Source organism: Danio rerio, chromosome 8, assembly GCF_049306965.1.
Source record: "Danio rerio strain Tuebingen ecotype United States chromosome 8, GRCz12tu, whole genome shotgun sequence".
Classification (NCBI taxonomy): domain Eukaryota; kingdom Metazoa; phylum Chordata; class Actinopteri; order Cypriniformes; family Danionidae; genus Danio; species Danio rerio.
The window spans coordinates 43,848,142-43,867,198 of NC_133183.1; the positions used below are offsets into that span (position 1 = coordinate 43,848,142).

General features: G+C 36.8%; 1 protein-coding gene across 6 annotated transcripts in view; it reads left to right on the forward strand.

The window, feature by feature from the left end:
• Window positions 1-13: 13 nt before the first annotated feature.
• The window catches only part of kdm5c (lysine demethylase 5C), a 43,082-nt gene continuing 24,038 nt past the window's right edge, over window positions 14-19,057 (forward strand). The window contains exons 1-9 of one of the 6 annotated variants that reach the window (XM_068222957.2): window positions 14-812; window positions 2,508-2,658; window positions 8,570-8,647; window positions 8,757-8,879; window positions 10,668-10,838; window positions 11,274-11,408; window positions 14,705-14,761; window positions 16,771-16,891; window positions 18,055-18,284. In XM_068222957.2, the coding sequence (XP_068079058.1) occupies window positions 2,509-2,658; window positions 8,570-8,647; window positions 8,757-8,879; window positions 10,668-10,838; window positions 11,274-11,408; window positions 14,705-14,761; window positions 16,771-16,891; window positions 18,055-18,284 (1,065 nt within the window). In that variant the 5' untranslated portion in view covers window positions 14-812; window position 2,508. The remainder of the gene's footprint in view (window positions 813-2,507; window positions 2,659-8,569; window positions 8,648-8,756; window positions 8,880-10,667; window positions 10,839-11,273; window positions 11,409-14,704; window positions 14,762-16,770; window positions 16,892-18,054; window positions 18,285-19,057) is intronic. The other 5 variants (XM_068222956.2, NM_001123234.1, XM_073909468.1 and 2 more) reach the window with 5 other exon arrangements.

Here is a 19,057-nt window from a genome sequence, read left to right on the forward strand (position 1 = left end):
CCCAACTGAGATCAATGGATCTTGAGAGAGTTGTGCTTAGGTTGTGATGAAACCAAGATGGCGTGTAGTTCAGACAGGATGAACGGTGGATAGGTGACGGGGAAGGAAACACTGGAAAACAACGCGTATTTTGTGCTCGCGCACGAAAACGGTTATTATAAAGAAAACGTCAACTTACACGGGACGTTCAGGAGTCTGTAAAAAGAAGATCTCCGCGAACATCATCCCTCTAAGCGACCGAGAGAGTGTGTATGTGAGTGAGTGAGTGAGTAAATGTGTGTGTGCGCGCTGGGATGGGCTGATCGAGGAGGCCGCAGAGCCACTGCCACCCAGAGACTGACCCTCTACCGAACAATAGACCCCGTGATCATCATCATACAAGATCCAGAAAGACACAAATAATAAAAAACACCGGCTCAGGTGTCACCGAAGAATAAGAAGAACTCACATCAAGTGAAAAAAATGTAAGAGTGTGGTGCTCAAATTCAACCAACTCTGGTGGCAGAATTTATGCTGATTTAGCGCTAGTGTTTATTTTTAGTCTCGTATATTGGATCAGATGGGCCACTTAAATGTCACACATCATTTACCTGCGACTCGAGACGACTATACTTTCTTCAGCCCGGTGTCTGTTTTCCCGACTCGGGCATTCGGTGGGATTTAAGTCCTTATGTTTGCTCCTATTAACCCTACTGGATTTAAAATCTGTCTTATTTAAGTCTTCAGACTCTCGGATATTTCGACGTTTGTTATACTTTTACGTCAAATCAGCCATTTGTTGGATTTGGCGTGGGTTTGCTGACACACGGGTGGTGAGGCTTTATTGTTTTGATCATTAGCTGGACAGCTAACTTGCTAGTTTTATAGAAACGCGTTCCTAGCATATCCCAAGAACAAGTAATTTTCAACAACAATGATTAAGGGAGCCAGTTTCACTACATTGTGCGGTTTGCTTGCTATTCTGATGAAAATTATGTGATTTTCCTCGAATCCCACCCGAGCTAAGGCCGGTTAACATTAGTAAGCTAAAGCTAAGGGAAATGGGGATTATGATTGTCTCATGCCTTGGTGATGTGTATCTCAGAAAGCAGTTTTAGCCACCATATGCGCCTTATTCATTGGTTTTAGATAATTAAATTTGTCTAGGTTGACAACGTACTAGAGTCTGAGAGAAACGACCATCGTTTTTAACTATTCTGTCAAACCATTGTCAAGAACAAAATATAATCGAATAGCTCAATTTAAGATAATCTGATCCATATATCATTTGAGGGAGACAAGTGAATACTACTAGGTTATGACTGTTTATACACATAGGATATTTTCATAAGTCTCGTCTATCTGATTAAAGGTTAATGTAGTGGTTTAGCTTAGAAAATGAAGTGTGAACCGTTTTACGTCACGTGATCATTTTGTGCTCTAATTCACAACATGGAAGATGACAGTATGGACTTTTAGTGTAGGTTTTGTTAAGTGTCGTATAGTCTTATAGATATAAGCCATGTTTTACTTTTATAATGTGCACGTTTGATGAACCAAATTGCTCTGGAGGTTTATTTGTTTTTCAGAATCCAGACAAGGCCTAAATGTTTCACTCCCTCCCCCATACTGTCTGTTCTCAGACTCAAAGGAAGGCTGTGTCAAAAGCAGGGGATTTTTTTGTTATTAAAGGGAATGATGTTTCATTATAATTAAAGTGGAATATTGTTCTTTTCTAAGTGCAGTTTTGAGAAATGAGTTTCAGTTCTCTTTGTATCAAAGTGACTTTTTATTGTCCTCAAAAGTTTTAGATAATTTAAATGGATTCTTCATTAAGACTTACGTCAGGCATGGGGCGGTATAAGTTTCTGACGGTATGATAAACTTGGATAAAAGTATCACAGTGTCACAATATTGTTAACTGCTGTAAATATATATTTACATGTCTTAGTAAAAAAAATTCTTCCATTTAACACAATGTTACTTTTTGGGAAAGATAATATTTTGGAACAGTCAACATGTCAGGCTACATAATTAAAATAAACCATTGACTTCTACTTATCTTCATTAGCTTCAAAAACACAGATTTCCTTACAACATATTAAAACACTTTAAAAGCCCTCTACATACATCTTGTAAATGGTTTAACAAAACATTTTTGCGGTTTTAATACCTTGACCTTTCCAAACCGCAGTAAATCCTGAAACCGGTTATCATCCCATGTCTAATCAAGACATGTTTCACTGGGTTTTAGTACTTCATTTTGAAGAAGATGATTTATTTGTACTCCATTAATCTAGCACTAGTGTACATATGGTCAGTTTTTTTGTATCTTGTATGATTGTTTTTTAATCAAGGTAATTTTTAAAATCCAACTCGATTTATGCCAGCTTTTTTTATTCAATTAATAAAATTAATCTTGTGCAAGTTCATTTGACTCTTGTTGTATGAAGAAAGCCAGCAGGTATGTTTTTCTTATCGTTTTGTAGGTTAAAAATGGTTTTAACTTCAGTTTTTCTTTTTTTCAGAATGATGGATGTAGGGGAGGAGTTTGTTCCACCACCTGAATGTCCAGTATTTGAACCATCATGGGAGGAGTTTGCAGATCCATTGGGATATATTGCCAAAATCCGTCCAATAGCAGAAAAGTCTGGAATATGCAAGATTCGTCCACCACCCGTAATTATCTTATGGCTTTTTAATTTGACTGGACATTTTTGTAGATTTCTGTATAGTTCTATAAATTCTTTTACAATTTACTCACCATCATGTTATCCGGTTCTTAAGTCTGACATCATCTGATGCAGATTCCGGGTCCCAACCACTCTGTCAAACTAAAGGAAGTGGCTGGTACTAATGAATGTTTACAGAGCTCTGTACTTACACTTTTGAAAATCGTGATCATACATATTAGGATGCTTATTTAATAATGAAACTATCAGATGGCCAGAAAGGGATTACGTTTTTGTAAATAGGGTATATGCAGAGCTAGTGTTTCTTCCCATACTGATAAACTTCCGGTGAACGGTTAATGTGACTTTTTCCATTTTATACAGTTCCTTTTACAGCATCAACATTGTAATGCAATTAAAATATAATCAGTTGAATAGACTTTGCCATTTATTTTGATTGCTCAATCATAAAACAAGAAATAAATCCGTTTACACGCACGCGCCCGTCAGGATTAGCAGTTTAGCGCATAAGCTCCATTGAATATACTAGGGTAAAATAAATGTTCATATTTTAAAGACATGGTGGGGAAAATGTAATTTAATGTAGTGCTTCTTGTACAATTTGAGACCCACTTTAAATCAGATATCCCTCAGCCAGTGAAGATCACAGCTTGCCGATTTTGTAATGGTATACAGTTCATCGGAAGTCCATCCACATACTTCTGCTGTCCGCATATACCCTATTGGCAGGGCCAGACGGAATCTGCGGACGTTTTTTGCTATTTCTGCTGAGAATTTTGGTTAAAAATCTGCGGATATCTGCGGAATGATTTTGGAAGTATCATAGCTAAAACCTTTATATATGAAATAAAAAGCAATACCTTTTTAACTTTTATTTAATGTTTAAAATGCAAATCCAATTAGTTTCACTTTATTAGTAAACAAAGCAAGTCTCTCATATAATACAATTTAATTATTGTTGATTTTAAATGCAATAAATCTGTAATAAATCATATAATACAGGGCTCGAAATTAAGCTTTTTGCTTGGCACCGGTACCGGTGCGTCTTACTTTAAAAATTTAGACGCATCAGCCAAAATTTAGTCGCACTTAAGCACCGTTACTACAAGTTTTATACAAACAGATTTATTGCATTTAAAATCAACAGTAATTAAACTAACAAGCAAAAAAATATATACATGCAAGCGTGAGGAAAATATGTCTTAACGAAATCCCGTTATCACAAGAAAATACATTTCTGTAACATAACTGAGTGAGCAAAAGCTATATGGAGCGCTCACCAGCCTTGCACGCACTACTTGACATGAATGAATCTGTTAACCATATAACTGTGCTGTTCTCACGGATGGTGTCTGATATTGCACTGATGTTTATGTATATACTGTACCTTATTATATGCATATGTCATGTTAATAGCCATACCTGTCTTCATGAGTAGCGATTAGTTTTCTCGGCGCAATTCCGTTTGCGATGGTGTACGTGGTGTTACATTTTACATATAGCAGACACTTGCATAGCGGACAGCATCTAGCGATTATATAAAGGATTAAACAGAACCTCTCGTGCTAAATGTGGCAAACAGTTACCTGAAAATTCCATCCCACAGACTTATCATAGCGTACCTGAAGCCAACGGAAGTCTTTTATTCACTCTTCAAAAAGTGTAGATGGTGGATTAACATTCAGCACATGATCACTAGTAAGATGTGTCATTATTTGTAACTTTAGATGCGCGCTTTACAGTTTTGCGCGGTAGTAGCTCTCCCTGTCATCCCGAGCCAGAAGGCATTGACTAAGGGATTGACAGCTGATATTTCAGTGCTAGAGCAGTGGTGGGGAAATAAGAAGAGCGCGAAGGCGGGGCAAGCATTACAGACTTGGCTTTGTTTGCTGCAGCAAGTTGACATGACAACTGTTTGAAACCATTCCTGAGCACTACGTTTCGCATTTCAAGAGCAAAGATGCATTCTGCGTGAATGTCTCCCAAATCCGCGCATGTGCTGAACATTTTGCAGTAAAAACTGGTCGCGCACAACAATTTTATGCACTCGCAAAAATGCTCCCAAATATATTTTAAGGTTGCATAGATAAAATTTCGGGCGCTTATGCGACCAAAATGGTCGCAATTTCAAGCCCTGTAATATCTCTACTAAAGATAGAAAATATGACTGTACAAACTGCATTGTACATAAATCTGATGTACATTTTCATGTTAGTCAATAAAATTACTTTAATTGATTAAAAAAACTGAATAAATACAGATTTACACACACTTAAGGCTGATTTATACTTCTGCGTCAAACGCCGTCGTATGCTACGGCGCTGACGCATAGCCCTTCGCCGTGGCCATCGCCGTCGCTGACGTGCACCTCTCAAAAAATTTAACTACACGTCGCACGTCCGCCGGTTCCTGCCTCAAAATGAGCGAGTTTGAGCCACTTGTACATCCCGGAAGTGTTCAGGAAATGCAAAAAAGTAGCGAAGAAACTTGACACAGAGGAACATTTACACCTCACTGCCAACTAGCGTTTCGGAAGTGTTAATGCAGACCGACAGAGACAGCGCGCAGGAAGTATAAATGCACAGCCACGCGCGTTGCCTGCGCCGTGGGTTACGCCGGTCACCTGACGCAGAAGTATAAATCAGGCTTTACTCAAGTAAATAAACAGAATTATTGATGGACTAAAAATCTGCGGAATTCTGCGCACGCAGATTCCGTGTGGGCCTACCTACGGGTGAAATATTGATGTCTATGATGCAGCTAGTTCAGAGACTGTAGTATACGCCATAAATTTGTAAGTGATTCACTTTAATATGACTAAAAGGTGTTCATAAACAACTGTTTTCTCAGTTCAGTTGAGTAGCAGCTTGGATCCAAAACAGTTTTCCATCTGTCATGACTCAACAAGTGGATTTCAAACCTGCATGACTGATTCACTGTGGAGCATAAAAGAACACATTAAAATAAGGTTATTAAAACAGTTGACTGTTCAGGGCTCAAAATTAACCTTTTTGCTTGGTAGTATGGCGCTCCTAACTTAAAAATAATTGAATAAATTAGTTTAATTATAGTGAATGCAAGCCATTTCCGATGTGTACGCGATGTTACATTTTACATATAGCTGCCAGCCACTTGCGCGGCTGACAGCATTCTGACAATTAAATGAAGGATTAAACAGAACCTTTGACACTTAAATTGTGTAGATGTGGTGCTGTTACCTGCAAACTACACAGGCTTTATGGCGAGTCATTTTCGAAGTGAACTTTTACCCAAGGGAAGTCTTTTATCCACTCTTCGAAAAGTGTAAATGGTGGATTACGTTCACCACATTATCACTAATCATATGTGCCATTATTTGTTACTTTAGGAGGTTTCTAAAACAAAATCTGTCAGTGTTGTTTTAATTTTCTCATCTTCTGCGCTTTACACTTTTGTGGCTATAGCTCCCTGTCATTGACTTAGTGATTGACAGCTGATATTAACCAATCCATTCACATTCAGTTCTCGAGCAGTTGGCCAATAAGAAGAGCTTGAACGCAGGGCAAGCATTGCAGGCTTTGTTTACCGCAGCAAGTTGACTCGACAACTGTTAAAAATTATCCCTGATTTCTGCGCTTTGCATTTCAGGTGCAAAGAAGATGCATTCTGCATGATTTTTTTAAAATGATTTATAGTGAAACCTGTTTGCACGGCAAAAACTGTATGCACTCGCACAAATGCTCCAAAATAAATTTTGAGGTCACATAGATTAAATTTTAGGCATGTATGCGACCAAAACAGTTGCAATTTTGAGCCCTGTTGTATGTGATGACTTAAGATTCATTCACCCTAAGGGGGTGATTACACAGATTGTGCTTTTTGCAATGAGCGACACCTTTTCTGAATGGTTTTCTAATGCTGCGTTCACACCAGACACGGATGAAGCATCAAGCGCAAATGATTTACATGTTAAGTCAATGCAAAGACACGAATAGACATCCAGCAGCGTCATACACGCGAATGATTCTCGAGTTGGAAAACCTAGAAAAATTCTACGGATTTTTGCGCCACGTTAACTAATCAGGAGCTTTCTATTGTAGGGGTGAGATTATAAGGTAGCACCTGTTGTTGGTGTCCCGAGTGGAAATGCTCTTGCGGACACCGGACAACAGTTCATCAAACTGGGCTCGGCTTGGTGTGATGCACCACTGAAAGCTTCCATCATTCAGATATAGTTTCTGGAGGAGTTGATGAACTCACAGAGCTGAGTGCACCTCAAGGATCTAGTGCACTCCGAACAAATATACGCTGTTTTTCAGTCTTTCTAAAGCACATAAAGCACAGCTAATATCTCAATAAAATCCATGTTAGCCATTTAGCAACAAAGCTAGTGACCGGGCAGACAGGAGCCTTGCCCTTGACGTAAATCCGCATCTATTGTGAAGTAAATTTGACGCACGAATGAAACAAGTAAACTCAAAATTGTCACGTGTCTATTTACGTATTTAATAGCGTGATTGATTTTGTGCATTCCACAGAAAAGTAGAGGCAGGGTTTCTGTGGAGGTGAAAGCAGCGTTTAGAATGTCAAAACATGCTATAAACTATAGAGACATTTAAAGAGTGAGAGACTAGGGCTGCACGGTTTACCGGTACTTCGGTAGCACTTGCTATACTATGACTCCAAAATATTGGCGGTGCCACTGTAGTTTGTAAACAGTAGCATTTTCATTAACGGTACTACTACATGTTGTATGCGGAAAAGACACAAAAATGCTCAAACTCTTGTGTCAACAAATAATCAGTAGACCACTTTATTTTACTTTTATTTTAACTGTGTGTATGGCGTGATCAATTATTTGATAATTTTTTTATTGCAATTACAACAAAAGAGTCACAGTATATACAAAAAAGCAGAGAAAGTCTGTACAACAATATTTTCCTTTATTTTCAATTCTGAATAGAGTTTAAGTAATATGACATAAAAATAGTAATTCTGACAATTTACTACATTTCCTAGATTTGAGTTATGAATTAATGCAGTACTGCGATACTACTAGGTATTGTAATATTTCAGGTGATATAGTATCGTGGCCTGTATTGATGGTATCGAGACTAGTGGTCACTGTTTCAATTTATCCAGAGTTGTATGACATCACAAAATGATTCAGTGATTGTCTAGCGCAGCACACTCATTTTCTTCTTGTCAACAAAAATATGCAGTGCGGTGTGCCTCATGTTCTTAGAGCAGAAATTTGTGTTCTGTGTGATCGGCTCCTAATATGATTCAATTATCAGCATTCTTCAAAATATTACATTTTGTGTTTAACAGAATGTTTTCCTTTGGTTGATCTAAACCTTAAAGGTTGCAATGTTTTAAAAATAATTAAGCTTTGCAAGTTAGGGCCCATTGACAGGAAAAGGTTTTCAGCTATATGTCTGTATGTCATATGACTGTATGTCTTTGCCTGTTAATTTACACAACAATAGTGGCGTTTTGTGACTTTAAAATGTTTTAGTCTGAAAAAGTTAAAAAGTGGATGTATTTGAAAGCACCACCATTGTCTTGTCCATGTTAAAACCCGAACACAAGAGTCTTTGAGACGTTGATGTCACGCATGTGGACAGTAAATGCTTAGGGAAGTACAGATTAAAGGCAAGCACCAAAAAGTACATAGCAGTAGTGTTGGTGCTCGTTTGCTAATTCTTCATCAGCAAAATGAGAATTTACTTTGCATTACAACCAGCAGCATAGATGCATCTCTGCCAAAATTTTACATATGCACCAGCACAGAGCCACTGACTGCACATCATTACTTTCCTAGTTGCAAAATACTGGCCTTGCAAAGTTTTCCATTTTTGGCTGCATCATTGTTGTGTAAACATGACCTCAAGCAAACATTTCTTTTTTTTTTCCAGGACTGGCAGCCACCGTTTGCTGTGGAGGTGGACAATTTTCATTTCACACCCCGTATTCAGAGGCTCAATGAGCTAGAGGTCAGAGCTGCTTCCTGCTGAAATCATCACACACCCGTCTTACTTCATGAAGCATGACCTCGATGATCTTATGTTGACTAAGCACTTTAATACATCTGTTTGTTCTCAGGCTGAGACACGAGTAAAGCTGAATTACCTAGACAGAATTGCCAAGTTCTGGGAGATCCAGGGATCCTCTCTGAAGATCCCCAATTTAGAGCGACGTATTCTGGATCTGTTCAGCTTGGCCAAGGTGAATGCTGCTGTCTTTTATTAAATTTATGTCCAATTAATTTTTTTTTTATATTACCTTTTATGGAATGTGCAACGAAACTATGTGTATATGGTTTAGGTCAGCAAAGTTTATATCTAAGTACGCAATAAATGACCTTGGATTAAAAAAAAAGAATAGTTTCTGCACTGCTGAAATGAGTTTCCAGTAATTCTAGTTTCACTTCCATAAAGGATTTACATAAATCTGTTAGAAATTTGCATAATGTGACCCATCGGTCTTGATTAGCTACCCACAAACAACATCTGCTTTATACACACACCCACAATTGTTTATTTTGCTCATTCTATCAAGACCATTTTGAACAGAATTTGTACTTAAGACAAAACTTTTATTGTTGTGTGATTTATTCACTTAAAGTAATATCCCATTACAATCATTCAAGCTGAACAATGAACTTTTTACTTGCTTTGTGGCTGCAGTGTGATGAGAAAATTAGCAAGAGAGCAGAATTTCATTTTGGTCACATTTTTGCACCAATCCCTGGTTTATTTCCAACCCTGCCATGAACATATACTTGTTATTGCAGATTGATTCAAATGGAATCACAAGAAAATGTAAACTTTAGTAAAAAGTAGGGCTGCACAATATATCGTTTTAGCATTGATATCGCAATGATATCTATATCTGCAATAGTCACATCACAATGTTGAGTGAATTATAGTAGAGCAGGAGCTACAGAACAATGTTTAATCACTGTATGTATACAGAATTTATATGATTTATGCCAGAAATAATTTTTCTTACTTTGATTTTTTGTCTTGTTTGTAGTCAAAGTATCTACATTTCCAAATTGAAAGATCATTTTACTTACACCACTGGCAGAAAATTTAGCTTGTTTTAAGAAAACAATCATATTTTCTTCTGACAGTGAAAATGAAACACTATTTCTTTTACTTGCTCTAAGAAGTTTTTTTATATTTGGACTAGAAACAAGATAAAACAAAGCAGGAAAAGCATTTTTTGCAGTATTTAATTTCTGCACCTGAATACTGTTAGACTCCCCAGAAAACCGTCAAATAATGCTATTCAATATAGCCTTTGAAACCGTATTCATATTGAAATATTTATCACAGAAAAAAAAGCTCAAAATATTTTTTAATATCGTGCAGTCCTTTTTTTTTACTTTTCTGCATGGGGCTCAGGCCTAAATGCTAGGTTTAGTGATGGTTTTAAACTTTTGAAAATATTTGAAGCTCTCATTGAACCAATTGCTTCACAGAAAGCATTTCAAAAAGTTGAAATGACCTTGCTAAATTTTTGCATGCTCTGAACCACCGTTTCAAAACAAAAGATTCTTAAAGGATTTAAAGCTTCAAGTAGCAGTTAAAAGACAGCCATTTCTAGATAATATCAGTGGTGTCTAGCCTTAATAGAGGATAATGCTGTGGATTGGTTAAGCCTTCAGTACTGAAAGTCTGATTTTTTAATGAAAGTTTAATTTACGACACATGCTAATAGTGGTAGACCAATCAGAACTGATTGAATGGTTACAAGTTGCTTGATATTCTGTGAATAATCTTTTTATTTTTTATTTTAAAACAAAATAAGGGCAGTTTTAAGTTATCGAGTCACTGTAATTCAACAGACTTGATGATGGCAAAACAAGATGGTGGATGGTTAGCAGTACTTGTATTGACGTTTACTAAACATCCTAACTGTTTCATGGGTCTACTGTATACAACAGCATGAACTGAAAATACAATTATTCGAGTCCATAACTCACACATTTTATGACTTGTGTGGTAGATTGTCACAGAGGAAGGGGGCTTTGAGTCTGTGAGTAAGGAAAGGCGGTGGGCTCGTGTGGCACAGAAACTCGGTTATCCTCCTGGTAAAAACATTGGCTCTCTCCTGAGGTCCCACTATGAGAGGATTGTGTATCCATTTGAGTTGTTCCAGTCTGGAGCCAGTTTACCGGTATGGTGTTTGATTTACTTTTCATTTTACTTAATTTTTATACACATCACTGAATAAGTTTAAATGCACACAATTGTTTCGCTCTAATACATTTTCTTTGTTTTTTGTCGTATAAATGTATCCATTTGTTTCATCTTTAGTTTGTTTAGCTTTGATAACTGGACATTTGTTCTTTTGAGCAAATGCATAAATGTACATCACAGTACATTTTTTTAAATCAGTACAAAGAAATCCAATTGCTCTGTATTAGATAAAGACAGTATTTGACTATGCATAATCTATATATGTATATCACAACATGAATTAGAATTAATAAACTGTTTAAAATTAGAATTACAAAGTGGACTCATGGGCTTGTCTTTTAATCTGAATAAGCTTGTTATATGTGCTCAATTTTCTCTGAAGCAATTGAATGTGTTTGTTTTACTCATCTAGCCACGTAAACCCAGGCAATATGACAGTGATGAGGTAGACCGAGAATACAAACCCCACTCCATTCCTTTGCGTCAGTCAGTGCCACCATCCAAGATGAGCAGCTATGGACGAAGGGCCAATCGCCTTCAGCCTGAGGTGAGTGATATTACCACTGTTTTTTAAATGTTTTGTTAAACTGAAAAAAAAATAGTGATGACAAAGTGTTGTGTATTATTTACAAATGTAGGTTATGTGTAAAAATCAATGTTTACATGTTATATGTCCTAAAATGCCACTAAACTGGTCCAAAATCTACTAGTCCAAGCCTGATTTTGAGTAAATGTAATAGATGCATACTGATAGTTTTAACCCTAGCTTTAAATTGCTGTAGAGCTGGCCAGTGTTAAAGGATTCATCCAAGTATTTGCTTTGTTTTAGCGCTTTTGGATTAGCATTGACCATGCTCTCAAGGCATTTCCTAGCATGCTTCGCTCCCTGTGCAGTTAAAAGAAAAGAGAAAAAAAAACATTGTCCATCTTTTCTTCATCTCTCTCTCTCTTCTTTCGATCACTCTCTGCTTTTCATTCGTTGTGCTGTCTATTTAAAACCATTGACCATAAATAAACCTAAAAGTTTCATTACATATTCAATTCCTATCCCAGTCATTTCCCACTATTTATTTTGCAAGTGTTTGGCTTTTTAATTTGCCTTTCCATTACTTTAGCTTGGTTAATGGATTCACAGCATTAGCAATGATAAACGTATTTGTAGTATGATATAACCACAAACATCTTCATAGTTTTCAGACTTGGAGAAAAACCTTCTGTTGTCTCTTTAACATTGGTTGTCCTTTCTTTCAACAATAACATTTAGTAAACTACCAGGAAAATGTTTGGACACGCTTGACTGGATTTGTTGAAGATGATTCTTATGCATGAATACTTTTTTATGTTAAACATGTATTGTTGACCAAAATGAATTGTGCCTAATTTTATTATGTGAATTATAAGCATCTTCCATTGGTACGTGTGAAAAGTTAAAAGTCATCCCAGAAAAAACATCTGAAAAGTCTAAAATGTGCAGTGCTGATAAGAAATGGAATGTAGTTGGCATTTAAAGGTGCCCTAGAGTGCATTGATTCAATTAAGGCATACTCTCACTATGCACAGTTGCCTTGAACCAGGCCAAAGCACGCTTGTCCCATTCCCGTCTTCCCCGACATCCCGCAATCACATTACATTTGGGCCTGGACACGCTTACGTCATCATGATGCGCTGTTTAGTAGAGAAGCGCTCGCACTTAGCAAAGTGGAAATTTCTTTAGTTATATTGTTTTAGTCGGGATGCAGTGACACACAGTCAAAGATTTCGCTGAACAGATCAGCCACTTTTGACGCTCATAAACAATCAAAGTCCTCGTGCTGCAGAAAATTAGGAGGTTTGCTGAAGATGCAGCTGTCGTGCAGTAAGGGGTTTGTGTCTTTATTAAACTCTGATAGTTTGTGTTCATTGCACAATAAGAATGATTAATAAATCCATATCAAACAGTCCCTTAAAAGTCACGTCTTGCTTTAGTTTCGGGCTCAGGTGCGTTTCACACTCACACAAACATACCGCGCCAAAGCCCAGTGAACCGTGCTCTGGCACATCTCCTCCAACCGGGCCAGGGCTGGTCAAGTGAACCATGCCTGAGCCCAATTCAGAGCACTCGCACTTCTCAAACAATCCGAGAAACAGGCGATATCTAATGTAAATATCTATGCTCAGCAGTCTACATGTGTTTGTTACCTCATAACAAACACACACACGCCACCTATTAAAAGACTAAACAAAGTTTTAGTGTATGCACATAGCGCCATTCAGCATCTGTTCACATCAAAGTAAGAGTCCTACGGTTTTAGTATGTTTAATGTAAGCTTAGATAAGCTTAAAAATAAGGGGAAAGATGTTCATTGTTGTAATCTCATTAGGGAATGTTGTGGCCAATCAAATAGCCTGGGGTTTGTATTTTAATCATGCCTTGTGCAACAAAACTGTCAGTGTTTTATACTTGTTGGGTTAACACGAGAACGTGGAAACAATTGTTTGAAGCTAACAGTATGGCCCAATCCCAATTCTATATTTGTACCCCTTCCCCTTGGCCCTTAAAATCTAGTGTTCATCGAGGCTTCAAAATTTAACCCTAAGAAATGGGACAGCACTATAGAACCTTTAAAATATTTTGGAGTAATAAACATGTCAGGCTAAATAAATAAAATGAATCATTGACTTTTGCTGTCTTAGTTTTAATAACAGTTTTTTTTTTTATTATTAAAAATTGCATCTTTGAATGGAGATCTACAGAAAAGTAAATAAGAAAAATTTACACATACCTTGAAAACGTATAACAGAAAATTGTGGCCATTTCAAAACCTTGACTTTTACAAACTGCGGTATACCTTGAGAACGGTTAGGGTCCCATGGCTAGTCATCACTATCTCATGCTTCATATGAGATAGACGATCGCGACTGCTGTAGTTTTTCCAGTTGCTTTAATTTTTGGTAGTTATCTTCAAGAAATCACTGAAGACATTGTTATCATAACAATATAATGTGGCAATAAGATCGTAAAACTGTGCATTTACACCATGGCTATATTCATCTATGTAAACACATCAAAACAATAGTAACATTCTACCAGACACTGTAAAAAGCCCATTCCCACGCTCTAGAATTTTCTGACAGGGTATTCGAGTGTCAGAATGCTGTGGGACTGCTATACAAGAGTTATTATTAGATATCATAGATAGCGAAATTTAGCGGTTTTATTTTAGCGTTTTTTTTTTCTTTTTTTTTTTCTTAAGCATGACAGTAAAACATGTATGCAGTTATGAATTTATTAAAACGTATGTCTGTTTGTTGTAAAAATTCGTAATAATGACAAAAAATACTAATTTGTTGATCGCCTTCTGCCGTTGTCGCTGGTGTATGACATTTTTTTACTGCTTGGTTTTGAATATGTTCCTGAAAAATCTCCAGTTAAAGGGCTATTTAGTTACCAGGTTCCTATACATTTGGGTTATTTCACAAAAAAATACGAAGGGGTGTCCAAACTTTTCACTGGTATCTTACATAAAATATGTATATATTGCTATTTAAGTTATTTTAAATCTATTGAGAAACTGATGAACAGATGTTATCTGTTTAACAATCATGTGCAATTACGACAAATAAATCAAACTGCTTCAACTGAATGGTTGTGCAGTTTCACACTGATACAGGATTACTTGATGTTTTTGTCTTAATGATATTAATCATTTAAGTGTTTTAACACACTTAAAACATGAAATTACAAATTTTTAGGAGGCTACTGTCCCTGGATTGGCTCTGTCCTGTCGCACATGGTTGTTGTTTTTTTCCCCTCCTGTCTCTCTCTGGAGTCCATTTTGTTTTGGTTATTGTCTCCCCATGCAGGGTCCCGAGGATCCAACTCACCACCCTCTTACAACTGGCTCTCAACACATCTCCTCGGTACTGCCTCGCTCTTTCTAGCCCTCTTTCTTGCCTTCCCTCTATTCTTTCCTTTCCTCCCTATCCCTCACTTTCTTTCTTTCTTTCTTTCTTTCCCTAACATTCTCTCATGCTTTCAAAAAAAAGCTCTTGCTGTTGTTCACGCTTAGCTGGGTGTCTGATTTCACATAGATGCTCTGGTTTCTCATCTTTCAGCTGTTGCTTTTGCTTATTTCTTTGTGCATTCATTCCCTCTGCCTCAATGTCTGTCGTTCAACTAATTCATGCCAGTTTGCTTTTCATGCCTCACTTTTAGCAATACTGGCTTGCTTACATTTCCTCTTTGGTGGTGGTGGTGGACTTCTTGCCCATCTTTGGGCAGCAAATAACTTCCTATCTATAATATGCTATAATACAATGTCACTGCTGCTCTCTTTATGGCTTGTTCATGTTGTTTATTTTGTAAAAAAAATGGTGTTTGCGTCAAGATTACAGCAAAGGTTTGTTTTTAAAGAGTACAAAGTTATCTGGCTATTAAGCTCATTCATCTGTCCATGCTTTAGCATTTAGCAATTTATACTGGGTAAACTAGTTTACTGGTGATTTGGAATTTAAGTGTGATTAGGTCAGTATCAGTAAATAACTTAAATAATTAGCATTGTCAGTCAATTTTTCATCAAAGTACGTAAATATTGCAGTATGTTTGTACTTATTGCTGGTCATATTCATAATGTTGATGCTGTTGATGACAAATTATCATAGTATTATTGTGTGACTGTGTGGGTAAAATAATTTTTTTTTAGATTAATTATTTATAAATTATTTCATAGTGTGAATTTAAATGAAGATATATTTATTATATAATATGTTTAATAAGGTGTCTTCTGTAAAAAAACTTTGAATATTTATCATTGACTAAACTGAAAGATCTTATTTGAGAATAAACTGTTATGATTATAATTTATGCATAGAATATATATTACCAATGTTGTCATGAATATAGATCAGGGGTGGGCAAACTCGGTCCTGGAGGGCAGGTGTCCTGCACAGTTTAGCTCCAACTCTAATTACACACACCTGCTTATAGATTTCTAGTGATCTTAAAGAAACTGGCCAAACATCCTGGCCAAATCTGCCCATCATGGCCTCCTAACCATTCCCATCAGAATTGGCTTCATCACGTCTCCTCTCCACCAATTAGCTGGTGTGTGGTGTGCGGTCTGGTGCAAAACGGCTGCTGTCGTGTCATCCAGGTGGATGCTGTATACTGATGGTGGATGAGGAGATTCCCCCCAATGTGTGTAAAGCAGTTTGAGTGCCCAGAAAAGCACTATATAAATGTGAGGAAATATTATTATTATTATTATTACTGATTAGCAGGTTCCGGTATGCTTGATTAGTGTTGCAGCTAAACTAAAGCGGACACCGGTCCTGCAGGACTGAGTTTGCCAACCCCTGCTATAGACAATACTGCTGATATGGCATTAAAACATAAATAAACTGAACAAAATATTTATTGAATATAGATAAAGACTTTATTGCACTTTAAAAGCATTTAGTACATTGTTTAATGACAGACTTCACATCTAGCTTTACCATTCAGTATTAAGAGTACATGAATGCATAATTGCTTTCCCCCTCTTGATAGCAGTCAGACTTGGCACAAAACTAACTTCATGCATGTTTGCTCTTGCTTTAACGGTCTTCAGTTGTGTCTCACCAATTTTGCTTTAGATAAATCTGTGGTTTTTCAGTGATGTGATTTGAGCATGAAAATATTTTATGATAAATTAGGAAAAGATGGGGTGCGAGGATGATTACTACTCTGATGCGTTACCACAACGCACAAAACTACTCGGGGGTTCCTCATGGCAAAAGCTTTGTTTAATGTAATGGAAGTTGCATTCCATCATAGACAAGCTTTATGTTGTGGCTTTTTAAGTCTATGGGAACGGAAAAAAAAACATCTGTGATGTATCGTCATCCCTGTCCCTGTAGTTCACTTACAGTCTTTCACTTGCGCCCATTAGCCGGAGCCTACAGAAGAAGACATTGAGAAGAACCCTGAGCTGAAAAAGCTACAGATCTATGGGGCTGGACCTAAAATGATGGGCCTTGGTCTTGTACCTCGAGACAAGACGCGGAAGAAAGGTTTGTGTCTGCATTTTTAATGTACTTGGTGTTCATTAAAAGATCAGGGTGTCTGCGAGGTCTTAATGTATTAAAAGTTGATTAATCAGATGGTTGTATGCCTGAATTAAATCTGCAAATGTCAGGATGTGGTGTAGTTTATGAAATCAATAAAATCCTACTAGAATTGAAAACCTGCTGCTTTATTGCAGTAACCAAGTTTACTGCTACCAAACTTGCTGAATTAGATATATTTAATAGATTTTTATTTAGTATATAATTATAAATTAACATTATATAATAATGTTTTAGTTTTGGATTTGTTTCTTACATTAATACTTAGTAAATATACTGTAAGTTAAAATCTCGCCAGTGTTTCCGGTTGAAACCTAAAGTGGTTATAAGGTCCTGAAATATTGTAGAGTCTTAAAAAATGTCTTAAAAGGTATTGAATTTTCCTCTCTGATTCCTGTATACACTCTGAAGATATAGTAATTGCTATACCAGGGATACTAATCATGGACCTGGAGAACCTGCGTTCTACAATGTTGAGTTTCAACACACTTGTTTAAAAGAACAGCCTGAAGACTTCGCTGTTTTGAGCAGTCTTGCTACTTGTCCAAAATGCAATGACCCGTCTTCTGACTGAGACAAAAAAAAGAGGAAGCATATTACTCCAATCATATGAGCTTTATACTAGCTGTCTGTTCATTTCAGAGTCTTAAAATTTTACATTTATGTATTGATTTTTCTTATTTCTAAATGGTACAACTCGGTGAGCTACTGACTACAAACCCTTTCAGTTCTCTAATCAGGATCTGTTGTGTATACCCAAATTGAGATTTAAATATATGGTTTGTGTATTGTTGCCCTCAGGCTTTGGAACGCCTTCCCAGTGTCAATAGGACATGCACAATCCACCAGTATTGTTAACTCTAGATTAAAAACTTTTTTTTTTAAAGGCATTCGGCTTCTAGGAGGTGTATCTGTTTCTTGGCTTGTTTGTTGTAGTCCTGTCTGTGATTTCCCTTTCGGTTTATTTGTTTTACAGCACATTTTCCAATGAAAGTAAAAAATTGTGCTATGTAAATAAGATTTTTATTGTCATTAAATATTTGAATTTGTTGTTCATTAATGTGACCAATACAAATTTCAGACTTTTTAATGTCATGGATTTTTTCCAGATGATCTGCCGCAGACTGTAATTGTGCGGGACAGTGCTGTGAAGGATGAGCCTGCAGAGACGGCGGTTACAAAATCAGATCCAGACATTCCACCGCCACCCCCAAATCTCATCATCAAGGAGGATGTCGATGATGACAAAAGTCATATTGACAAACCTAACGATCCCAGTGATGAGCCTTGCACTAAGATGACCATGAGACTCCGACGCAACCTCAATAATCCACAGTTTGTAAGTTAAGACATACAGACTTGATTTGACTTGTGTGCGCTTCTGAAGTGGGATTTGGCTTAATAAGTAGCTATTAACTTGCAATTTGATTTAGTCGGAGTAAAAGCAAATTGACATTATAATTCTGCCTTTATTTACTTGTTTTTTCACTTCATAACACTACATAACACTTTATAGTATTTTTGTTTCTACTATAGACATGAATAGCCGTTTTCCCTAAAATTTTTCAGACAAACTTGTGTGGTAAGCAGAAGAAATAAACATTTAAAGCAGATGAAATTCAGTACACAGTTAATGGTAGACACCAGAAAGGACTCACTGAGCCTTCTTTAGCTGTTCTCACATTTTAGTTTAATTATGCAACAATTAAGTTGGACGACACAAATTTTACATAGTTTTGATCTGCTATTAGTCTGAGGCATTCCATGATGCAAATGCGCAGGTCACAGTTCACCAAGCTTGAACATTGGTATGCAGCTATTTGCAAAGCCTGTAACACAAGCTTGTGTTAGGGGTCTGACACATTCACATTCGTATAAATGGAAGTCAATAAGGTAAAAAGTGCCTTTAGGGCTGATAACATAAAGTGTTTTGCATTAAGAGGCATTTTTTATCATTATTTTTCTATTGGCCATGAGCATTTTGTGTGCCACAAGACCCTGTCATCTGTTTGCAGACGTTTGTTTTGTGTGCGCGTGGCATGATTTTGACTGGTTGAGCGCACAAAAATATTTGAGACTCAAGCGAACAGTTCGCATGGTGCTGCATTTCTT